The sequence below is a fragment of the Triturus cristatus genome, chromosome 11 (assembly GCF_964204655.1).
Source record: "Triturus cristatus chromosome 11, aTriCri1.1, whole genome shotgun sequence".
NCBI classification, from domain to species: domain Eukaryota; kingdom Metazoa; phylum Chordata; class Amphibia; order Caudata; family Salamandridae; genus Triturus; species Triturus cristatus.
Window position 1 is genome coordinate 434,093,525 of NC_140594.1, and position 25,217 is coordinate 434,118,741.

Here is a 25,217-nt window from a genome sequence, read left to right on the forward strand (position 1 = left end):
GGAGGGGGTCTAGTCAATACCGGGAGGCCATTTCCTGAGGGGGTTCCCAAAGTGTCAGGTGAACTGGGGAGGACTGCTATAACCAGCATCCCACCAGTTCTAGTGTCTGGCAGCACCGCCCTGGGGGGGAGGGTGCATGAGTCCAGAGAAAAGGGTGAGGGGGATGCTGTACCCAGTGGAAGGACCAGTGGGTCAGGGGTTGCCAGCTCTGAGGTCAAAGCACCCCAGAACTGACCCTGGTGAGGTCACTTCTTGCCTGGGTGGTTTTCATGCACTGTCAAGTGGCCAGGAGGCTGGAGACCTGCACCAGGCAGACTCTCTTACAACTCATGAGGAGTGTGTTTCACTTGGGGGGGTTGGGGCACTACCCCAGAAGTCCTGAGTTGCCAGGCACAGGTCTAGCCCAAGGGTACAGACCCTGGGTTGGAGGACCAGGTTCAGGGTGTCCCCCCTGGCCTCGAGGAAGGGGTGACTGCTAACAGTGCCCCTACCAAGTTGTCTTCTGGGGGTACCGCTCCAGGTGGGAGGGTGCAGAGTTCCAGGGAAGAAGACAGGGTGTGGGATATTTGATTTACCAGTAGGTCCCTAGTTTAGTGCACTAAGTGTGCCAGGGCTGGTAAATCAAAATGATACTAGTGGGCCTGCAGCACTGATTTTGCCACCCACATGAGTAGCCCTGAAAAGATGTCTCAAACCTGTCACCATAGTGCCTGTGTGCAGTTTGTTGACTGCCATGTCGACTTGGCGAATGCACCCACTTGCCAGGCCCTACCTTTCCCTTTTCTTACACATAGGACATCCCTATGGTAGTCCGAAGGTACCCCCCTGGGCAGGGTGCAGTGTAAGCCTGTTTGCTTGTGCCAAGCTACCTAGGGGGTTATCTAAAATGTGTATTCCCCTTACCCTGACTAGAAGCAAGGGTGCCTATTTGGACAAAGGTACCTACCTCTGCCAACTACAGACCCCTGTTTCTAGCAGGTGGTAAAGCAACAGAGGAGTCAGATGGAACCCTACAAAGCTGAGCAGGGCAAGGAAGGGTGAGTGAGGCAATGGGCAAGCTGTGGTTGGGACAGCAATAGGGGCATGAGTGATGGGTGTGCAAAACAAAAGCATACAAAGAAGAGAGCAAGAAATCAGATGCACTTCCATTGAATGCTGAAAGAGAACATTCCTTCAATATCAGCAGTGAAAGAATATAGAAGGATACAGGTCCTCCAAATAAAAAATCTACTAAAGAGGCTATGCTCCAGATCAGGGACAAACAAAAGAAGAGAAAGGAGTGCCATTAAATAAGAAGCAAGCAAATGAAACTGACAGAATGATACCCAATTATAAGCAAAGGAGCTGAGTGAAAGCCTGCTGGATGTACTAATATCATACACAATAATTCTTCAAAAACACACAGCTAAAGCTGTCTGTAGTATGTGAGATCTAAAATATAGTGGTGGGCAGAACTCGCGGAGTTAAATGAAAACTCTGTGAGATTCTGTAGAGTTCCTCAAACTGGTGAAAATGTGCATGTTGCGCTGATTTTTAGCACCAGGAACTTGTTCCACTCTGCAAAATCAGTGCAAATCCCGCAGTGCGGCAGAGGGCACTGCTTCTTTGCTGCTGCTGGAGTGGATTTTCTACTTGAGCGGCAGCTTTCTTATTGTGAACGGACACAAACACAGGTTGGGAAAGTCACTCCAGGTGCACTCGTAGCACCCAAAAATCATGCTTGGGGAGCCAGCTCTCACTCATGTTCTCCAACTTACAGTTAGCGAGCCATGCGTGAGAAATAAATCTGCAATATGGCAGTTGGTAGAGTTTCCCAGAACTCCACATTACAAGCTAATGCGAAGTGGACAACACTTAGCAAACTCCGCCAGCGGAGTCGAATTTATCACCCACCCCTGATAAAAAGACACTTTTAAACAATGAATGCATCTTCCATTGTTTTCTATTTAAAATGACTTTGCTTTACAATATATTTTAGGAAAAATGGAGAGTATAGTTCATGAAATCTGCTTTATTAAATATATCAAGATCCACTGATGACTCTCAATACAGAAAAGGTCCCAGGTGGTAGAAGTTGAAAGAAGTGACAACTCTGGCTACAGGCAACACCTTCATGAGACAGCGACCAAGAAGGACTGGCGCGGCATGGGGTGACTGGTGTGAGGTGTGGATTGCTGCAGCATGTGCCTGTTGTCATTCGCTGTTGTTTACCAGCACATGGTGATACCCAGAATGGTGATAATGCTGGAGCTCGAGCATCTACCATAACCTGAAAAAAGCTCAGACCCTGGAAAGACAAAAGCAAACAATCATTAGGCATAGTGAGACACAAAGAATCACATGCAAATACAGCCTTAAAATAGCTCTACTGACTATGATGGCATTAAGAGCAAGATAGAAGTATGTATGTAGAGTGGCAGGTGAGATGCTGATTGAATGAGATTTGGTACTTGTATCAGTTTATGCTGTTACAATACAAGGGCTGTGGTTTCATTTGATGCATACAGCAGCATGACAGATAATTGGCAATTGTGACTACCATCGATGAATGGGTGCAAGAGAGGCTCAGAGGGCCTGTCAAGGTGCATTGAAGACAGCAGACTCGATGAAGGCTACTGTGGACTCAATGGAGGCAGCCTTTAATTAAAGTTGACTTCTGTGCTTTGAAAGTTCCTGGAAAGGACCCTATTGTGAGTATATCTTCAAGGACAGTCAGGCACCTAAGAACTTCAACCAGAATTCTGAATAAAGGGACGTCTTTCCCCCTGAGAATGGGAAAACATTTTCCGCATGTCTCTCAGAAACTCATTTCAGATCAAAGTAATAGCAGTACCCCTACTCCTTCATTTGTACTATTAGAGGCTCTAGGTGGAGAGGCACCCCCTTAAGGTGAAGAGAACCTATACAAAATGGGCACCATTTTTTTAACGAGGAGCCAGAGAATTAAACGAATTTTAAAGCCAAATAAATGTGCCATCTCCCAAAATTAACAGCATTTATCGAAAGACATCTTGGGCCTTAATTCTCAAACTTTCACCTAATTCAACGCAGCAAGACACCTTGCTGTGCTACACTGCGTGAAAGAGGGAGGGGGTATTACTGCATATCTATCAAAATATGGCTTATTCCTGTCTTCTGCCTGTGTTGGCGCATAATTAACAGCCTAGCACCAACGCAGGCACCCTTGCGTCATGACGCAAGGGTGACTGATTTGTAGACAGGAATGTTTTTGTGCAGGAAGGGACACCTCCCTACAAAAAAATAATTCTCTAAGACATTTTCCTCTTTCTATGTGTGCTGCAGAATGAAGAACACATACAAAGAGGAAAAACGAGGGGAAATAAAGACATTTCTCCTTGTTACTTCTCACCTGGGGAGGCGTAGCATTTTAACACATTCCCAGGTCTACCAATAATGGTAAATCTGTGAAAGCACCGAAATCCATGGGTGGATGTGCAGGAACACCCACGCTGCATCCAAGGAACGCCTCCCTGAGGCACAGTAGCACAACACAGCGATTTGGGGTGTGTTGTATTACTCTAGATTGTTCGAGCGATGCACGGCTATGCAAGGTGGCCTTGCATAGCTTGATAAATTTAACATGCTAGTTGTGTTGCCCTTGTGCCCCACAGCATGGCGCAATGGGGACACAACTATTTGATAAATCTGGCCCCTTATATCTTAAAGTAGGGTGGGTGGGTGCAAAAGGCATTCAATGTGGTGAGAAATTACACTTTCAAACAGGAGAAGAAGTGCACAAAAACACGTTGCCATCGTTGTTGCAGTGGGTGACCTTGCTGGTCCAAAATATGTATTCTTATCAGTAGAACAACATGGACGAGATGTAGCCAAGATGGACAGCACTAATAATTTCTTCTTTCTATACGCATTGGAGGAACCTGGGATTTCTTAAAACCCCAGACCAAAAGGGAATAGGAAAGCCCCACTTTAGCAGCTTCCGCGGGGGTCAGAATAACCTATGTTTTATTGCCCCTTATTGGCTTTTGTCTGTGGTATGCAGGTCACAAGATAAAAGCCAAAGCTAATAAATATGAAAGTACAGAAGATATATAGCAAAGTTGTGAGATCGGTCAAAGGGGGTGCCGAAGGAGAACAGAAACAAAAAGAAAATATGTGATAATGACAAAAATATGTAAGACTCTAATGGAGTGAGAACGTGAAAGAGAAGGAAAACTATGACTACAAAAAAGGAACAATTGGCAGAAAGAACGGACACGCAGCTGATTGAAGACACGAACGAAGACAGGAAGGAAAGGAAAGTGGATACGAGGGACGAGAAAAAGAAAGGGAGAAGAAAGTGTGAAAGGAAGGGAAAAATAGCGGGAAAGAACGAAAGAAGAGTGGCAGGAAGGAACGGGAGTAACCACAAAATTATAAAAGAGAAAAAGAAGGGGGTATAGAAAGAAGCAGAGCAAGACAAAATTATATATTCAAGAAGAAATCTAAATAAGAGGAATAGGAGACAGGAAAGAGAAGGCAATGAAAGGAAGGAAAGAAGAGAAAAAATGAATTAAAGAGAGAACGATATAACGAACGAACGGGGGAGACGAAGGGTAGGAAGATGGTATGCACCCAGAACCCAGATAATCCTAAGAGTGACAGTGCAGAACTATACAAATACTGTTTATTTTGATTTCAGTAAGGAATAAAAAGAATGAATGAGGAAAGAGGCACAGGGAATGAAATAAAGAAGCGCAAATAGGAAGCAAGAATGTGAGATAGAAGGAAAGAAAAATGGACAGAAGGAAAGCAAGATGGGAAGAATGACTTAAAAGAGAGTGGAAAGAAAGAAAGAAAGAATACTTTAAAGTAGAAAATAAAAAATGATATAAAGCATGAAAGAAAGGTAAAAAGATAGAAGGAGCGAGTAAAAGACCGAAGGAAACAGAGAAGGAAAATATGAAGGCGGAGTAAAAGGAAAAGACAATACAACAAAGGATAGTGTAATTGTAAGGTGGCAGGAAAGAAATAGGGAAGACTGGTAAAAAATGTAGCTCTTCTTTTAAAACTGTGCTATAAAATCATAATTTTTCACAATTTTCTGCATGGGAGAAGGTGGAATATTTCCCAAAGGCCTGCAAAGAAATGGTCAGGGCCTCTCACTTCGCTCGTATGTTTACTGTCATGTGGTTTACAGTGTGTATGGGGGCATTTTATTTTTCTGGCTACTCCGTTGCCGAACCCCTTTTAATTCCACAAATTCAGAATGCCACCATCTTCTTTAAACCTTATTTATCATTCCAAGCAGTTAAAATCACACCTTTGAAATATACCTAAGTGTCTAGAACTGTTCACAGTACTGTACCTTCAGTCTCAGCGGCGCTGTAGATGGGAAGCCCTCTGCACATTGAGTCAATATGGCCGCCAAAGTCACTGACGTCTTTGACTGGAGTGTGGATAACAGCGTAGGTCACCTGACGTGGAGGAGCTGCATCACCAGAGGCCTTTGGATTGAAGCAAAACGAAGAACCGTTGGTGTGGATTGTGGCAGCAGATCAAACAAGCCCACCTGTCACTTAACTTTGCTATTGTAACACTGTAGATCAAGTTAGACCCCAACTCTGTCATTTGCTCTTCGACTGTCACAAATATTTGAGTGTATTCTGGAGTTTGCTCCAGTAACTACTACTGAGAAGTAGACCCGTACACCAGGGCTCGAGTCGGGGTACCACGCGGGTGGACGGCGTCCCCCCACTTATTTTACCAGGTTTTTCCGGGTGGACGCCGTCCCCCCTGCCCAAAAGCTGGACAGCATTGTGTGAGCAGAGAGCCCGGGTGGGAGGGAAGTTTCCCGTAAATTACCAAAGATATGCTAATATTTGTAATTGGAGACTTTAAGAGGCACCGGTGGTGTGTGCAGGCTGGAGTGATTGGGAGGCGGAGCGAGCAGGCGTTGGCGGTTAACGCTTGGAATGTGTGTCCTTCTGTATCTTGTGCACTTTTGAGCACTTCGTTGGGGGAGGTGGGGGGGAGGGGGGGGTTGCAAAGGACATCGAGGAACAGACCAGGGGTAGCAGTGCTGTGAAATGCCCCGTCATCTAAAGGCATATGAATACTCATGAGATTCCTGTTGTGACGTCACTTCCGGTGACAGCGTCCCCCCACTTCTTTTCATGAGATTCCTGTTGTGACGTCACTTCCGGTGACAGCGTCCCCCCACTTCTTTTTTTAGGACTTGTGCCCTGCCGTACACGTATCACCTTCTTCACTAAGAGGCCTCCAAAACCCAACCTCCCCTTCGAAATTCCAACCCCGGGCCACCGTTTTTGAGACAGGATTCACCTATAGGCTCGCCAGCTCCTCTACATTATTCATACCCTGGTGCATTCAAATTTCTCAATGATATTACATCACAGGAATATTCATTGTGTTTATCATACATGTTATATGGTTTTTCCTTGATATTCTCCTCGTATGCAGAAGTATTGAGTCTTCTATCACTGGGTATCTACAGTGACAAAAGTATTATCTGCCATTCACTAGATTCCAGCACGCCAACATTTTCTTGTTCTGTTAAGTACGTCTCCTTAGAACCTCGGGAAGTAATACCTATATATAGGTACCGCTACGTGTGGCTAGGGTGCCGTCCAAGAGTAGCCAATGAGCATTACGAACCACTCTGGCACTGAAGAAAACTGCAACTCAGTATAGACGTATAGTAGGCAAGCACTGCCCCCTAGCGTGCTTACAACATTTTACAATCTTGGTTCACAAGCTAAAATTGGGCAAGACAAAAACAAATCACGCCATTTAATGGCTAACAGCAAAGAGGAGCACACAACACTCCTGCAAGCAGGTTGGTTAAGAGTGAGCTTGCCAAGCATACCATACAACGTGAATGACGAAGCTGGGGGCATATTATCAAGCTGCTAAAATGGCGATAATGGGCTTGATAATATGCTCTATGGAATTCCAATTGAAGCCCATGTTAAATGAGAAGGACGTCTAACATGGGCTTCAATTGGAATTCCATAGAGCATATTATCAAGCCCATTATCGCCTCTAAAGCGGCGATCATTTTATCGCCTGGCTTGATAATATGCCCCCTAGTGTGCCGTGGGCTCCATTCAAATGCAAACAAAGCGGACCCTGTTTGATGTTTGGGCTTAAAAACAGAAGGAATTAGGGGCATATTTACAAGGTGGCGATAGAAAATTATCGCCGCTTTGCGGCCGTTTTCGGCCGAAATGCGGCGATAATGTTATCGCCTAATTAGCAAGGTCATGCTAACGCGTGAAACCTTGCATTAGCGCACAAATTCTTGACGCCCAGCTTTGCATCTCTAATGAGATGCAAAGTGGGCGTTCCTGACCTGACATGACAGGAGAAATGTCGCTAAGCGACATTTCTCCTATCATCAAGCCCCACGCTGTGAAGCATAGCGGCAAGAAAAGTAGCGATAACCCCTGTTATCGCTACTTTCCTTACGCCTGCTTCAGGACTGACTTAGCCATGATATCCTATGGAAGGTGGATATCATGGCTAAGTTTGTGGGGCCCTATCAACAAGCTAACGCCACATTTCGTGAGATTATTGCTGGGTTTCCAGCGATAATCTCACGTTAGGCAGTTAGCGCTAGGATTTTTATCTCTTTTGAGATAAGCGCTGCTAATAGCACGCTATCTCAGCGATAGAAATCCACGTTAGCCGGCAATAATTATCCTAGCACTAAGTGCGCTTAGCAATAATTATCGCCAGTTGTTGCTGATATGCCCCCAGGTTTCTGTTGACCCCTCAGACTCAATGGCCTTCTGGCACAGCACTGTCGGCACCGTTGATAGCCATGCCCCAGATACAATATTAGAAAACTCATAACACCAGGGACTGGCACTGAGCAGTCAAGTCATTGCCCTGGCTGTGCATGAGGTTTTAACCTTAATGGCCACGAGGTGCTTTCTGCTAGCAAACAGCTCAGCGGCGCTGCGTCGGAGCACAGCACTGGCGTAGCAAGCACGCTTTGGGCCACGATGAACGCAAGGAAAATGCCTTCCCAGCCTCTATCTAGCTGGAGGCAAAAAGACAGTCACAACTGAAGTGAAGGAGGGTGCTCACACCCATGAGCCCCGGTGCCTGTGCACTCACTGCCCTAATACACCCTGGACGCCATACAAAAAATAACTTTGGGCATTAGTACTTCCAACCTCAATCGGCAATGTTAGAAGTCTAAAGGTGCAATAGATGTTAAGTTGTGAGTGAATTAGACCCTTCTGTGATAAAGTTGAAGGTGAATGGAAGGTTATCTTCGACCTTCAGGCCAAGTTCCTCCTTTCTCACTGAGGAAGAAAGAGCATCTGTCATTAGTTGTTTTTTTGTTGCTCTTCAGACTCTCCAGGATTTCGCGATTTCGCGATTTTGCTGCTTGCCGCGAAATCGGCACTTTTGTAAAAATGCCGCGATTTTTACAAAAGTGCCTGCGAAATCGGCACTTTTGTAAAAATGCCGCAATTTTTACAAAAGTGCCTGCGAAATCGCCAATGTACAACCCCTGAAACTAATTGATGATGTTCTGCTCCCACAGGCAGAGGAGCAACTAGAGCCAAATTTCGGGGTGGGGGGCTAAGAAAAAACTTCGGGGGGGGGGGCTGAATCTTTAAGCAATAGGCAGAGTGGAGCATAGTGAAGATATGCAATAGATGTGATACACGCCGGCAAGACAGCAAACATTAACCGCAATATAACATAAACAATAGAGAACGGGGGAGAATGGGGAAGTGAGGAGAAAAGGGAGGGCACGCAAATTCCAACTCAAAATGACATGGATTGGGGTGAGTTGATTGAAACAATATTGCATGAACAATGAGACAAAAACCAGGTCAAATGATCCTGTGCATGCATAAAAATTATTATCATATGACATTGATGATATGTGAAATAACATAATACATACAAGATCCAGTATACAAAGGTCAGAGTTCCAAGGATGGATGTGCAGGTCAGAAAAAATACACAGTGACATATTAGCATACATGAGACAAGGTCGAACAATAGAATATTGACTTGGGCCGGTTTATTAGTCCTATGTGGCATAGCTTGGGTTTATCCGGCCCGAGGTGCTAGGGATTATTGAACTCCTGTGATGAAAGAATGCCTGTGGCCTCTGTGGATGCTTACATGTATCGTGGTGTGGTAAAGCCTTATATATTTGATAAGGATAGGTGTGGGAGTTTACTCTACGCCAAGAGTAAAAAGGGGAAGTAATCAAAGGTTTGTGACAAAGAGTGATAAAACTAAGCCGGCGTGCCTGAACAGCGCTTACTGTTGGGAATCAATGCCTGGGTTAGGAAATCAGTCCTTTCCCAGTAAGTCGTGAATCAATTCAAAGTGGAATACTCTGCTAAAAGAGTTTCCATTGATTTAAAGGTGAAAATGAATGATTATGAGTAAAATAAAGTGCCGCAAAAATGCCGCTAAATTTCCCTATTTGTGCCGCTAAATTTCCATATTTGTGCCGCTAAATTTGCGAATCCATGCCGCTATATCCTGGGGGGTCTGGCTCTTGCATCAAAGTCTACAATGTGTATTTGGGAAGATGAAGACGGTGCTGGCAGTGTCAGGGCTCAGAATGAAAGCTAAATCTCCTTACAAGGTAACTTACTTTAAAATCAAAAAAACTGGTTTCAGCACAATCACCCTAGTATATTGACTACAATGACATAGGTTTTAAAGGCAGCTCTAAAGAGAACACATGGCATATTCCATAAATTAAGGGACAGCTAAGCCACCATGGAGCCTTAATTTTCTTCAGCAGCAAATCTTCATCCATCATCCCATCAGAAACCTGACTGTTGCTCCTTTTCTGCTTCTTTAAGGTCTGGGTGGTTGAAAGAGACCTAGCCACATCCAGCCCCGAGCACAGACTTGGTCTTACTGCCCGCCTGGATATTTCCATGTGCTCAGTACGACCAGTCCAACTTTGATGAATCGGTTCCCTTACCTTCTTCTCCTGCACAGCCTTGCTGAGCTGGGCGAGTGTGGGGAATACAGCCTTGTTCATCTTTGTGACAACGCAGGCTTTCTTTGAGAAGAGACGGGTGGCATAGAGTCCCTGGGAAACAAAACAGAAGTGAAAAGTACATTAAATTAGATTCAATGGTTAGATTTGGCTTCAAGTGCTTCAAGTTAAATCTTAAAAACATGGATAATACCAAAACTTCCTTTGCTCCAATATAATCCTTTAAACTTGAATAGCCATCTTTTTCCTGAGTATGACTACCTGCTTTAAAAACATTGCTATCTTCCAGGTGCTATGTACATTGTCTAGAAATTGTAAAGCAATGAAAGCTGGCCGACATTGTCTCAACCCAAAGCCTTTTAGGATAGGAAGAACCACGTTTTTCTCAGTTCTCTGTAAAACTTACAAAACAAGAGGTTGTGCATGTCCGATTGAGCTGAAACATTATCACATAAACACAAGTTCAGTTCACGAGTCCAATCATTCATTATCAGAAGACTAACAATTCTAAAAAAGATCCACAATCTAAATCTTGTTAGTAAAAATCGATCGTAGTCCCCAGGAACAGCTGTCAGATATGGCTGAATAGAAAATGTGGTTAAAATCTGCTGATTCTGCAGGACGCTGGGCTTTAAGATCTCAGCTGACATTCTTGTAGCTTCCAGAAGTTGAAGGCCCTCTTTTTTTAGCTTCTTTCTCGTGACCATATGTAAAGTGCTTGGATTATTAAAAAAACTCAGGATGTCCGAGATCATTCATAAAAATGCGAATATACCTCGCCCAAGGGATTATTAAGACCCCTTCCAGTTTCAGTCTATTCGATAATATATCTCTATTTAGCTGTGTCTCTATTTTTGTCCACACACTGTGCCATAAGAGAATGGGCTCAAGTACATTCTCCACTTACACCAAATCTGACTCTGCACTGTGTGTTGTAGTCATCCTCATGTCCTCAGTACGAGAGAAGAGCATAAAGTAATTTGTCATCTTGACCAATAAAGTTCTTATTTGTTTACACTATATATAAAAATGAAGGTAAAATTAATAGATATTCAGCTTTCTTGCCTCAAGGCATACATGTTTCTTACATTACTATAATACCCAGACGCATTATGCTACATAACCTTTCATGAATAAGGATCTCATGTGATGTGCACAGGCTTTGTTGTGCATGTATGTGGGTTTTCCACATCTTATGTGGGTCTTTTGTTGTTGTTCTGAGCTCATATGGTGGTCTATGAGAGCATCGGTCTCATAGACGTACACCAGTGTTGTTCTACTAAACATATGTGACTATTAAACTCATAGACTTTCTGCTAAACATATGTGAGCATTAAACTCACAGACATACAAGGGTGTTCTTCTGCTAAACATGTGATCATTAAACTCATAGACATACACCGGTGTTGTTCTGCTAAACATTGGTGATCACTAAACTCATAGACATACACCAGTGTTCTGCTAAACATTGCTGAGCATTTAAATCACTGACATACATGGGTGTTGTTCTATTAAACATCTGTGAGCATTAAACTCACAGACATACACCATTGTTCTACTAAACATATGTGAGCATTAAACACGGACTTACACGTGTTCAGATGTTGTTCTTACACACTTACGTAGACATAACTCTCTTAGTCTTACATTTCATTGCTGTCATAGAAAATGGGTGTCCAACTTTGGGCTACTGCGTCCAGGTGCACATTGATTGACGGTTGTGAGATAAGAGCTCCTGGTTAAAGTCCTTTAACAGGTAGTACCACTTCCAGTGCCCACATGGTCCCCCTACTTATTTCTAACTTTCTGATTCAGACGTTACCACAGAAAACTGAGGAATGTCTTGGAGGGTAGACCACTCTCCCACTGTACCAGGGGAGGTGCCTTCTTACTCCTACCTTTCATCATCTACCAGATGTTCACCACATGCTGATGGTGCCAGGTTCGGCCACAACCTCTTGGATCTTCTCTCACCTTTTCTGTGATCACATTTATACCAGCTTGTTGCTCCTGAAAAGGACTATAGCACCGGAAAGAGGGATGAGACAAAATTGTAGTGATGCCCTAAATTGTTAGCACTAAGGACGGCTTACATTTCACATGCTTTACTTAATCTTACATTCCCTATGAGTGTTTGCTTTTTCAAGGATGTTGTGTTACATTTTCTCTTCAGGCAGCATATTATAATAATAATAATGATAATCCAGATTTGTAAAGCGCAAACATATCATCCCTTAAGGTTTCCAGGCGCTGGGGGCTGTTGAGGAGATTATGTGAGCTACTGCCCAGAGTCACATGATGCTGAGCTGAGCTGCCAACAGTGATCGAACCGTGAGCCCCACGCTCCGGAGTCAGACACTCTGGCAGCTGTGAAACACTTCTCCCTCTCCCATATTACTCTTGTTGACTGCATAATTTGAATTGAGTCACATCCAGGTGTTTATAACGGGGCACAATTGAGTTGTGCCTGAAGGCAAGGTGAGTTTCTCTCAGTGCCAGTGGGTCTAAAAGGTGCTCAGAATCCATGTTCATCCAATCCTTGGCCTCTCTGGAAAGCGTTCAGGCAATGATTACAAATGCCAGTTGCTGTTGTGATTCTATGAGAATGTGTGGGTAGGGTGGGAATCTACACAAATTCTAGTGTATAGGTTCAAGCCACACCATTAATTATATAGGCCCTGCTTCTTTCAGGACCTGTCACGTCCTTTAGGATAGTCTCATCATGTACATACCAATTACATACATTTTGTCCCATCCATACGACATAACGGTCCTAACACAGGTGACCTTTTACCTAGCAGCTTACTTCTATCTCTCCGACATCAGGCTCCTAGTACCCGATCTTAATCCCCGTACCTGACGTACATAAACATGTCCCTAGGCACGGTAGATTTATTCTGTATAGGGGTCACCACTTTTTTCATCTATGGTCAACAGCCTGCTCTGCATGATCATGTTTGTTTAGAAAAGGATTAGCAGAGGATTAGCGAATGTTTTCAAAACATATCAACTCTAGAAAAAACCCTGGTGTGACCACTTTAGTATAACAGACCCTCACTCCCCCTTACAGACAGAGATGAGAATTCCTTCCAGGCTGGACCGAGACTCGGCAGGCTGATCCTTCGACAGGCAGAGACCTGACATCCCTTGTGGGGTGCCATCCTCAACGCAGAGATGGGGTCCTTCATTCAGAACCATCAGGTAAGGGGTTAGCACTTCCCTGGGGGTTTCTTGGCTCCATTAGGATCTATCCTGACATTTACATACACATGCTTCACCTACATATCTAGGCTACATAGATTTAGGTAGGCTACGCATCATAGTAGTACGCCAATGCTATTGTTTTATATAATCTGTTTATATTAATCTTACAAGCACTATGGAAGAAATGTATTTACTATTTACGATATTGGTGCTAGCGATCACATTTGTCTGCTCCTGTCTTTTGATTGTAGCAGCTATGTTTCACACTAGACTGACGCTTGACCCATAAATAATTATTGAAACCGATCCAATCGTCATTCTATGTGTATTCTGAGAAAAGTAAGCACGAGTGACTGAGCGAAAGATAGCGTATTGTTTTCCACGATACCTGAGGAATCATGGTTGTATTGTTCAGTGGTTGCCAGAAACTACCTACACCACTGTAGAACATAGGGGGTGGTAGTGGCACCGTAGAGCTAGCTGGTCTAATGACTGACTTATCGTTCGGGCGTGTCTGCACACCAAACCCTCAGTTTAGGTCATCCAAAATGCGGAGGTCCTGGGGGTCCTGAGAACTACATGACAGACCCTCTACGTTTTTTTAACCCACTGAAAGCCCTGGTAACGTGTGTAAAATGTTATGCCACGCACTAAAAATCTTCTTATAGAAAGCAATCTGTCTAACTTGTGGTCTAGTCTTTGCTATATCAAACTGCAAACGTGAGGATGCACAGCCAAGTTAGGTGTGTTCAAAAGGTGAACTGAGAGTAATAAGTGAGTACAATTACAGAACGGATCAGAAGCATGTAATTATACTACATTCAATAAAGGAGGCCAGGGATACAGTCTATGGTGTAAGGGGGGGAGAGAGAGAGAGAGAGCGAGAGAGAGAGAGAGAGAGAGAGAGAGAGATTGAGAAACAGCTAGAAAGAGAGAGAGAGAGGGAGGGAGAGAGAAACAGAGAGAGAGAAATAGAGAGAGAGAGATACAGAGAGAGAAACAGAGATAGGAAAGAGTAACAGAGATAGGAAAATAAACAGAGAGAGAAACAGAGTGTGTGTTAGAGAGAGGGGGAGACACAGAGAGAGAAAAGCACAGAGAGAGAGAGAGAGAGAGAGAGAGAGAGAGAGAGAGAGAGAGAGAGAGAGAGAGAGGGGAGTGAGTGCACAGTCGTATAAAACAGCATCAATTACTCTGTCACTTTACCCTGTTGTAGTCAAAGATTGAATCCCAGGAGTCCCAGCCATTGAAGTTGTTGATGTTGGCTACGTTGTCCTGGTTGTTGATGTTCACTGTTTGGTGAACATCTCCTCCAATGTTCCCCTGGTTAGAGACGTTGATGTCCTGGGGAGATACAAGAGGGTTAAAGAGACAACTCTTTAAGACTGGTTCATAATCCTCCCTCAGTTGTTTTACGTTTTCTTTGGCTTTATGAAATCTCCTTTGAAGTTATCAGTAAACTTTCAACTGTAATCTTTTTCCTCACAATCCCCTTCATTTAAATCAAAGGCGTTTACTGAAAATATTTATTAATGTATGAAGAAGCTAGTCATTGGGTTTTTATTAATACGCAGGGCCAGTTACTAGAAGCCCTCATTTCAGCACATTTGAAATGATGACCTTTGGGCCTGGAAGACATATGGCATTATATACTTCGGGGCATATTTACGAGCCCCGTTGTGTCGCTCTTGCACCACACAGCGTGGTTCAAGAGCGACACAACTCAAAAAATTAGATTTATGAAGCCAAGCAAGGCCACCTTGCATGGCCCTGAGTGGCTTCACAAAGCTTGAGTAAAGAAACGCAACGCAAATCGCTGTGTTGCCTCACTCGGCACCGGGGAGGCGTACCATGGGCTTTGTGTGGGTATTCTCACGCAACTCCCATGGTTTTTGACACATTCCCAGAACTGGTAAACCTGGAAATGCACCAAAAAGATACGTCTTCTCAGGGGAGGCGTAAGGAAGAGCAATATCTTTATTTCTCCTTGTTACTTCCTCTTTCTTGAAGCATAGATAGAAAGAGGAAGATTGCTTTTGTGCAGGAAGTTGTCCCATCCTGCACAAAAACAATCCTGCATGCAACTCAGGCACCCCTGCACCGTGGTGCAAGTGTGCCTGGGTTGGCGCTAGGCAGCCAAAACGGCTCCAGCACAGGGACAAGGACAGGAATGCATCATATTATTTTTAAATACGGTGAATTCCTGCCCTTTCCCTGTCACATTCTCATGAATATGACCCCAAGCACTCTGAAATTGTTATTAATTTCTTGGCGCTAGAACCAAGACGAAACACATCTGTGACTGCTGAAAATCTTGTTGAAAAGTTTTGGCTGACAAAATCACACTTTATGTGACCCTGCCATTGGATTATAAACCTTAATCTGAACTATAACTTGAAACTATTGCAGCACCAACATTTGAGGCCCCCCGGCAATAATTGACATACACAAGGCCTCATTTATGAAAAGTGACGCATTGCTGCGTGAAAACAGCGATGCGCCACTTTTCATTGGCCCTCCTTGCGACATGCTGAATGCGTCATATTAACAGTATGACGCATCATGTCGCAAGGAGTTACAGATCAGTATTTCTGACGTATCTGTAGGCGCAAAAATGACGCATAGCTGGAGTGTGTCACAAAAGTGACACAACTCCAGCAATGGGTCATTTCACATGGGCATGTCCCAATTCAAATGTGCCTGCGTCAGTCTTACGCGTGCTGTGAGGCAGGCGTAAGATATTGACGCATTTGCGTCCTAGAAGTGGCGCAGTGAAATCTCATAGATTTCACTGCGTCCCTTTTACGAGGCTCACTTGCATCGGAACGCCCACCCTGCATACATTGAAGCCCCTTGAGCCACTGTTGCATCACTTTTCCCATGGGAAAAGTGACGCAAAAGTGATGCAAGGAGCTTGTAAATCCGCCCCAATGTACCTGGCGCAGGTATAATGTGGCGCAGGGGTTTACAAAGTGACGCATCTACCTAGATGTGTCACTTTGTAAATATGACGCAACATGACGCATTTTTTACGTCACTGGTGCGTCACAGAAAGTGATGCACCGGCGGCGCACGTGATGCACCGGCGGCCCAGAAGTGACGCAAGGGCTCATAAATAAACCCCAGGGTGTCTTCCTGTGCTTGATCCTGGGGAGAAACCCCCGATCAATAGCTGCAGGTAAGGTGTGTGAATGGTCATAGGGTTCTGTGACTTTTAGACTACAGGTTAGAGTTGCAGGTTTCTCCGATTTTATTGGTTCACCATATTATTCGGGTGATTTGCTGTTGTCCTAAGAAAGCTTTAAGGCTAAATAAACCTTAAGCAGGGATCGGACCTGGATCCTTCAGACTCACTAGCTCACAATGATATAAGACGTGTAGCCGTACACTTCATTCATAAATGCACCATTTAATATCATGTCATCGGCATGTCCTGAATGGTGTCGGAAGGAGAAAGTGTAAGTTGGTATTTTGGAAAGAATTTCTGGTGGCTTCGGGTGAGCTATTTTCTGAATTTAGAGGTGGTGGAACAGGAATGCAATGTCGGTCAATGAAATGAAGAGTAACATTCGACTGTGAAATCGCAATCACAGGCTGGTTATATGGAAACACCCAATGCACGCAAATCATGTAAAAGACCATGGGGCAGATTTATGAGCCCCTTGTGCCTCATCTACGCCGCCGTTGCGTCACTTTTGTGACGCAGCGGTGGCGCAAATCCTGCGCCATGCTGCGGGGTATTTACAACGTGATGCATCTGGGAGATGCGTCACGTTGTAAAGCCCTGCGCCAGCAGTAGGCGTACCTGTGCAGGGGGGGGGGCGTTCCGTCGCAGGAACGCCTCCTAAAAGTGGGTGAGTGAAATCTACAAGATTTCACTCAGTCACTTTTGAGCCCATGCTGCGTCAAAACCCTGCGCCTGCTTGAAGCACGCGTAAGGATTGACGCAGCATTGTAATGATAGGGCACCCCCGAGCCTTGCTGGAGCTGCGTCGCGCTTGCGACGCAACTCCAGCAATGCGCCGCCTTTCCGACAGGAGATGCGTCACACATCTGCCCATCCGAGTGCCACGGTGCGCCGCATTGTAAATGCAGCGCATCAATGGTGGCGCACGGGTGGGCAGATGCGTTGCAACTCTTCTGGCGCATCTCTGCTGATTAGCAGAGATGCGCCAGACGTCATAAATCTGCCCTCATATCGGAATACCGAATTTTGCTAAATACTGGGGCAGATTTACGACTTCTGGCGCATCTCTGCTAATCAGCAGAGATGCGCCAGAAGAGTTGCGACGCATCTGCCCACCCGTGCGCCACCACTGATGCGCCGCATTTACAATGCGGCGCACTGTGGCACTCAGATGGGCAGATGCGTGACGCATCCCCTGTCGGAAAGGCGGCGCATTGCTGGAGTTGCGTCGCAAGCGCGACGCAGCTCCAGCAAGGCTCGGGGGTGCCCTATACCTAACATGCTGTGTCAATCCTTACGCCTGCTTCAAGCAGGCGCAGGGTTTTGACGCAGCATGTCCTTAAAAGTGACTGAGTGAAATCTTGTAGATTTCACTCAGCCACTTTAAGGAGGCGTTCCTGCGCCGGAACGCCCCCCCCCTCCGCCGGAACGCCTACATGTGGCGCAGGGCTTTACAACGTGACGCATCTCCCAGATGCGTCACGTTGTAAATTCCCCGCAGCATGGCGCAGGCTTTGCGCCGCCACTGCGTCGCAGCGTAAAAGTGGCGCAAGGGGCTTGTAAATCTGCCCCTGAGTGCAATTAAAACACACCCCTCGTTAAATCTCGGATGGAGAAAGCTGATGGCTTTTAAGCGGAGAAAGGGTCCTGTCACTACTATAACGTGAATTCTGGTACGCACCGACATGTGCTTGTTTTTCCGCCCCAAAAATTGTAACAGGTAATGATTGTTGTACCTGATAAATACTGAACACCGCATTGCGGATTTTATTGTTGCGATAATTATCTCATTCGATAACGGGACGTTCTTAATGAGGTCCTTCGTATGTTACAAAGGCGTCTTTCAGGGGAAAAAGAAAAAGTGGCAGATCTGGCATCTGGCGCCATCTAGTGGCATGGCCGCACTTAGCTGCCTTTTCATTAATGAACAGAACAGCTTGCTGTAAAGTTTCAATTGTAATTGTAAATGTTTTTTGTTTTTACAGCAGGTATACATGTACTTCGTAAAGTGCGGGGCCTGGGCCATTATGATTGTGATATTTTGATATTAGGCCCCACATCATGGAGTCATCCAACCAGGCACAGGCAGCACACACGGTACGCGTTATCCGAAGCAATGCTTATAGGGTTGAAATAATATCAAATGATCCCATTTTCAAACGAGGATAAAAAGTTGATTCGAATCACCCAATGTGCCATGGAAAATCTCGGAGCTTCTTTTCCAAATCATAGCTACAAGGCAGTCTGGCCTAAAAACAGATGAAATTACAACACATAAAACCACACGTTTTAAATGTACTCACGTCATTGGCTCCTGTGTGAGTCAAGAAGACTCCGAGCAGAGCTGTGGCGATAATCTGGAATGAGAGAAGGGATAATGTGTGAGGACATCCAGCCACTTATCACAAGACAGACACGCTTCACAAGACACACCTGTACTCTGCAGGTAAACCCAACCTATGATGGGCCGTCCCATTGCATAATCAAAGATCTGGCAGGAGGGTAGGGCCTACGAATGGCAGGCATATGTAAGCAGGGTTCTTTATTTTTGGTGGGATCCATGCTACGTCATACGAGCTACATTGGGGCAGATTTATGAGCCCCTTGCGCCACTTTTGCGTCACTTTTCCCATGTTAAAAGTGACGCAAAAGTGGCGCAAGGGGCTCATAAATCTGCCCCATTGAGTCCAGATGCCTTTCGTGGACGGCGGGATGCTCTGACCCACTGGCAATGCATCGATATATAATTCAAAAGAGCCGGCAATGACCGCACTCCCCGAGGACTTGAACAATGCACAAACCACAAACAATTAATGTATTAATTTTTTTACCGCTCCAACCAACCAGCACCAGAGACCGAAGCTGCCTGTATTTGAACCGGACTGCAGCGAGCGATCCTTTAAAATAAGAAGGCTGCTCCCAGACTATGTGTAATGATGTCAGGTAGGCCCAAGGAGAGATATCACACCCTTAACTTCCATCCACGAGCATGCTAAATACCACATCTGCGAGCAAAGTATGTATACTATATAATATACCTGTCAATATATACACCACCTGTTCATAGCGGTCTTCCTTTGTGTCTATCACAGAAAGCAGCAGTGGCTATAGAAGCAGTGCCTCGTGCTCAATTAAAAATAAATTCATTCATTGATTAATAATATATCATGCCTGCCACTTATTTAAATATACATTATAGAATGCAAATATTAATTCAGCAAGATATGCACCCATGCACTGTTTCTTTATCTGATCGGATCAGTATCTATGACGACGTATGATGGCAAATGCTGGTGCTTGTGATACATCAAAGAGAGTGTGCCACCGACTCTGCCCTCTTTGCTTGTAGGTTGGAATATCGAGCAGGGCATATCGTGATACATTTATATCGCAGACAAAATATTGATGGCAAGAATATTGAAAGATAAGAACCTATAGGGAAGTATAGAATCACTGTTCTCAAATCCACATCTATGTATGTTGAATATATACATATCTTTTAATTATGCTGGTGTGGAGTCATGAATGGAAAACCTATAGAAGCTTACCTGTCAATATTTGTGGTCCTTGATATTTTGCCAATTATATGAAAGTATTCCACAGCCATGGCCCTCACTGGGATTTAATGTTTTTTTTCCCTAATGTTCTGTTTTTATTACTTCTCTAAAGTGGCCTACTGAATAGGTGAGTTCTATACAATAAAAACACATAGATTATCATTGGAGACAGAAATCTGAAAAAGTAATTTAAAACTATGTTTACCTATTCCAAAAGGTACATTTATCTTTTCAGGGAGTTAAGGGGGAGTTCAACTTGTAAATAAACCAAATACAACCAGGAGTCAGGTTGGTTTGTTCATTTTAAAAGGGTTATTTGAATAAGCAAAACACGTTTTGAGCATATTAATTTCATGTGATGCTAAAGCTCTGTTAAATGTTGGATATGGCTTTCAATGGCATCTATGTATGTGTCTCTCCTGCAGCCAATTGGCACGCTATTGTACCTAACGCCTTCCAGGCGCTTTAAAGATGGCAGGAGGGGACCAAACCAGCAATTTGTATGAGATCCCGGATAGGGTTTCTTTTTGTCTTGTGTGAGCTGCACGATCCCTAGATTCGTCCTCTTCGACACACACTAAAAAGGGGCACCTTTTTTTTGTTTTGTTTTTGTTGCATATTTATATAGCGCGAACTCGACCCGAAGGTATTGGAGCGCTTTACATAGCACCGTATTTACATTACACATTCAGGCACGGGGAGATTAAGTGATTTGCCCAGAATCACAGGATGTGGACGCGACCCCGAGGCTCGAACCCTGGTTTCCTGCACCAAAGTCAGCAGTCTAGCCGACGGACCACATCCTCTTGCTTCCCCCTTCATGGCAGGTCAGGCTAGAATTAACATTCTTGCTCCATAAACTATTGGTGGTGCTCGGGCCCCAGGGGCCAGCATAAACTGGTGGCTGTGTTTAGTGAGAGATGACTGACTCCACTCAGCCCTCCCAGCATTTTAGAATCCATTGTGTTTCTGGGAAATTAACCGATGTCGCCACAGATCAGCCCTATTCTTCACCTATTTCCGTCAGAAACCTTGGGGCATATTTAGATGTAAGTGGCTATGCGTGTCGTTAAGCCAAGAACGCTTTACAATATGCTTCGTCACTATAGAAACTCTGGGCTGCACCATATTTACTAGAACATGGTGCAGCCCTGCGTTTGCCCCTGCGCTGGGACGAAATTAAGATGCCCATCGCTAATGCAGGCACCCTTGCACCATAGTGCAAGGGTGCCTGTGTTAAGGGGAAGATTGTTTATGTGCAGGAAGGTCCCCCTTCTTGCACATAAACTGTCTTTAAATGCCGTTTTGTAACTTCTATGTGTGCAGCATAATCAGAAGTTGCAAACTGCATTTTTTTCAAATGATTGTTTATGTGCAGGAAAGGGGACCTTCCTGCACATAAACCATCATTGGCGCTTTGCTGTTTCTATGTGTGCTGCCCAAGCATTTCTCCTCGTTTCGCCTCTCCTCGTTTCGCCTTTTTAAGACCTGGTTTTCTCTGGCCTTAATTTTGGCGCTGCCTCCCATTTACGCTGCCCTTGTAAATAGGGGGCGCCGTCCACATCAATGGGTGTTGCGGTGGAACGCCCACCACAACACCCATTGCCCGCCCCTTTCACGCTAAAGTGTAGCGTGAAAGGGTGCCTTATTTACAAGGCAGCGTTAAGCCACGTTAAGTGGCTTAACGCTGCCTTGTAAATTAGGCAAAGCGCCTAGCGCCATCACAACTTCACTAAAATTGACGTTGTGGTGGTGATAGGGGCTTGTAAATATGTCCCCTTGTTTTGTGTTTCAGATGCTATTTGGTTTTTATTCTCATCTCGTGAGAATGGGAAGATGATGCAAATAGCCTTCCATTGCCCTATGTCAGCTCCTCCTACCAACCAATTGTGTCTGAGAATGTGAAGGAACAATACCATTATTTGTGAAAATGGCAGAGAAAGAGCGCATGCCCTGACCGGAGGAAATGTGGGGGAAGTAGCCACTACAGGCTCTATAGATCGCACAGTGCTTGTGTTCAATATCTCCAGAGTAGCAGCGAGATCAGACTTCGAAACACGTGAACTGTGCACACTACATGCCATGCCCTATTTCAAGTAAAATGACCCTGCTACTCATGGGAAATATATATATATATTTTTTTTATTTAAAAAAAAAAAAATCTAGGAAAAAACAAAAACATTTTTGTTATTACAAAACTGTTTGCAAAAACAAATTAGTACTGACAGCCAGGCTTGCAAATATCCTTACATATACACATGAAACACTATAAACTACGTGTATGTGTGTGCGTGCGTGCGAGTGTTGCAGCGTAATGACATCACCCACTCTATGCCACCCAAGGACCTGCTCACCTGCATTTCTATCTGATCTGAACATGCCCCATTCTTCAGGGACACCGATCGTACACCCGGAAGGCTTAAAGTCCAATAGGCAGTGTTGTGAATGGGAAGCACTGTCAGCTTCTGAGTGCCTGCACTTACTTTATTTGATAGGAAGAGAACCTCTACTCTCAAGAAGGACCCATTACTATGAATGGGAGAGCGCCAGCACTTCTCAGTGGGGCAAGAGTACTCATCAGTAGTAAGTATCTACACTTCTCTTCAGCCATTTCAAGCACACGTCAAAGCCAGTGCACCTGGAACTATGCAATGCTGATGCCGAAGAGCTTTCTGCATAATCAACTTGTTCAGAATCTAGAATGCATAGCATAGTTTCAACAAAAAAGTAATCATTTCTAGCTCAAAAGATTCAGAAGTGACTAAAACAGCGTCACTTAGGCTGCATTACAGTTTTGAAGACACTTTGCACATGTAGACTGCTCAGCTTTCTTTTGCTGGTTTCTTTATTCACCTTCCACAGTTGTATGTCAGACTATCTTGTACACAAATATCACCTGACATAAATAATGTGTTCTAAATATCATTTTCAAACATATTGTCACATTGCACAAATCACATCCCATTGGGTGTACCTGCTAATATTAACTCCAGTGGAGCGATATTTCTGAAAAGGCTACTTAGCACACAATATTTATGTTATATGATAGTCTGGTATCACACAGTTAAACTGCTACTAATGAAGTAATAATGTGTATTGAAATGGCAAAATAACAGAGCCACAGAATGTTACTGCATAATACATAATTTGCCCTTTCTAAGTTTCTAACCCCTTTATTTAATCAACCGGGCATCATGCCTACTGACTTGCAGTTCTTTGTCCTGAGATAATGGTCTCTCCTCCAAAGATTCTGTCTCCTCTGCTCCCACCCATAAAGTGCGCTTTTTGTTTAACTAACAGAGGGGCGTGCAAACACACACAAAAATGCACCTACCTACACCACCACATACATGCATCTAGACATACAGTGATATCCGAGGTGAAGATTGTATTTTACATTTCCAAAAATCACATTAATTCACACAAAGTTGTCATATGCTAGAGGAAATTATGTTTTAAATATCCAAAAATTAATTCAATTAATTTTCCAGTTACTTTCGATAGCCTGAATCATACTTCTCAAATTGCAAAAAAAAAAGATGCCAGGACTATATTAATTAGAAGAGAGGAACTGGTTCTAAAATAATTTTCAAGATGGTCTTGAACTATTTATTTGAAATCTGGGTCAAAACTGGAGTTGTTTTTTGTTTCTCCATTTTGTGCCTTTAGAGGGCAAGAGAAAGACCCCTCAGACATGTCACCCCCACACTGCAGACTTACCAGAGTCTTCATCTTGGTTATGTTAATCTGGACCGGGCACCGGGAGATGTCGATTATCCAGAGGTGCCCTTTTTATATACACCAGGTTCAAACCAGAGCAAACATCATACTCTGACGCAGACGCGCTCTTGGAACGGCTCCATATCAGAGTGGCACAAGAAGGCGTGAGGGATCAGGCTATCTCATTTCAGTTTTGAGCCAATATGATTATTTGATGCCAGAATCTGGCTTGTCTCATCCTGGCCATGGGTGGTGAGAGTCCACACCCTTAATGAGTAAGTGCCATGATACTAGATGAAAATGTCCAAAAGCGGTGATCGTTTCAAGAAGCATAAGTTCTCACCCCAAAGCTACAGGGCCTGTGTTGTCAAATTGGCGCATGCGATTACTAGGGAGAGAGAGCTGGCGGGTCACAGAAAAAGAGTCACGTCTCAATAAGGAGAACCAGAGAGGTACAGGTCAAAGTTGGTTTAGGAGGAAAGCCATGCAGAGTTTGTCTGTAACCCTGATCATTTAAATGCCCAATGCTCTTCACCAGAGTCACATGACAGCACACCTCTGAAGGTCACAAACCCTCACAGTAAAGTGTAGCTAGCTTAACTTGTGACACTGGAGCCCAGTCCTTGGTGTAAGGGTGGAGCCACAACTTGGCTGAGTTTGGACATCAGTCCTTGGTGTGAGACTGACGGACGGTTGTCAGTTTGAGACCGGAGGCCGGTGCACAGAGCGGGATGGAGCTCAGTCCTTGATTTGCAGATGGAGTTCAGTTATTGGTGTGAGGCTGCAGATTGGCTCTGGCGTAACAGTGGCCCCTGCAGCCCCCGTGGTGTGGGGGCACGAGCTCCAGGGCGCCCGTGCCGGCACTGTAAATGGGTGGACCTGAGAGTTCCTGACTGGGTGGGGGCCCACTCCACGCACTTTGCAGGGTGGCCCCTGCAAGGTTTGTTACACCACTGCAGACTGATCCTTAGTATGAGACTTGAACTCAGTTTCTGGTCTGAGCTCCAACTCACAGTGTGAGAGTGGATCCTATAACTAAACATATAAATGAAACCCAGCCAACCCCTCCAGCTGGAGACAGGGATTCAGGAGTCAGGGCCAGATTTATTAAGGCCTTGAATCGCTGTTGCATTGAGAAAAGAGACGCAAAGAAATGCAAGGGTTTAAGTGGCATTTCTCTAGCCATACAAAGCCACCTTGTGTGGCTCTACATGGCCTAGCAAATCCAGAGTAATGCAAGGGAGTGTAAATTGCTACCTTGTGTTATTTTGCATTGGGAAGGCGTTCCAGGGGTGGAGCTTGTGTTTTTCCATGTAGCCCCCCTGACCCCCCATGGATTCTGATGCCATCCCATTCTAAGAGTAGTAAAACTGGGATTGCATCAAAATGATATGTTTCCCAAAAGAGGCATAATTAGGAGAAATATCTTAATTTATCCTTTTTAGTTCCTCTTTCTACGTGTGCTGCATTCCGCAGCACACGTAGAAAGGGGAAAGTGCCTCTAAGGATTGTTTTTGTGCAGAAAGTTGTCCCTTCCTGCAGAAAACAATTCTGCCTGTAAAAGGCACCCTTGCAC

At 44.5% G+C, this 25,217-nt stretch overlaps 1 protein-coding gene across 1 annotated transcript; it reads right to left on the reverse strand.

The window, feature by feature from the left end:
* Positions 1 to 1,996: 1,996 nt before the first annotated feature.
* On the reverse strand, positions 1,997 to 23,741 carry LOC146784398 (gastrokine-1-like). The gene is made up of 6 exons (XM_085636335.1): positions 23,642 to 23,741; positions 18,668 to 18,721; positions 14,384 to 14,521; positions 9,956 to 10,066; positions 5,327 to 5,465; positions 1,997 to 2,287 (listed from the first exon to the last, which is right to left on the reverse strand). The coding sequence occupies exons 1-6, from the start codon at positions 23,651 to 23,653 to the stop codon at positions 2,208 to 2,210; spliced, it is 534 nt and encodes a 177-aa protein (XP_085492461.1). The 5' UTR covers positions 23,654 to 23,741; the 3' UTR covers positions 1,997 to 2,207.
* Positions 23,742 to 25,217: the final 1,476 nt, after the last annotated feature.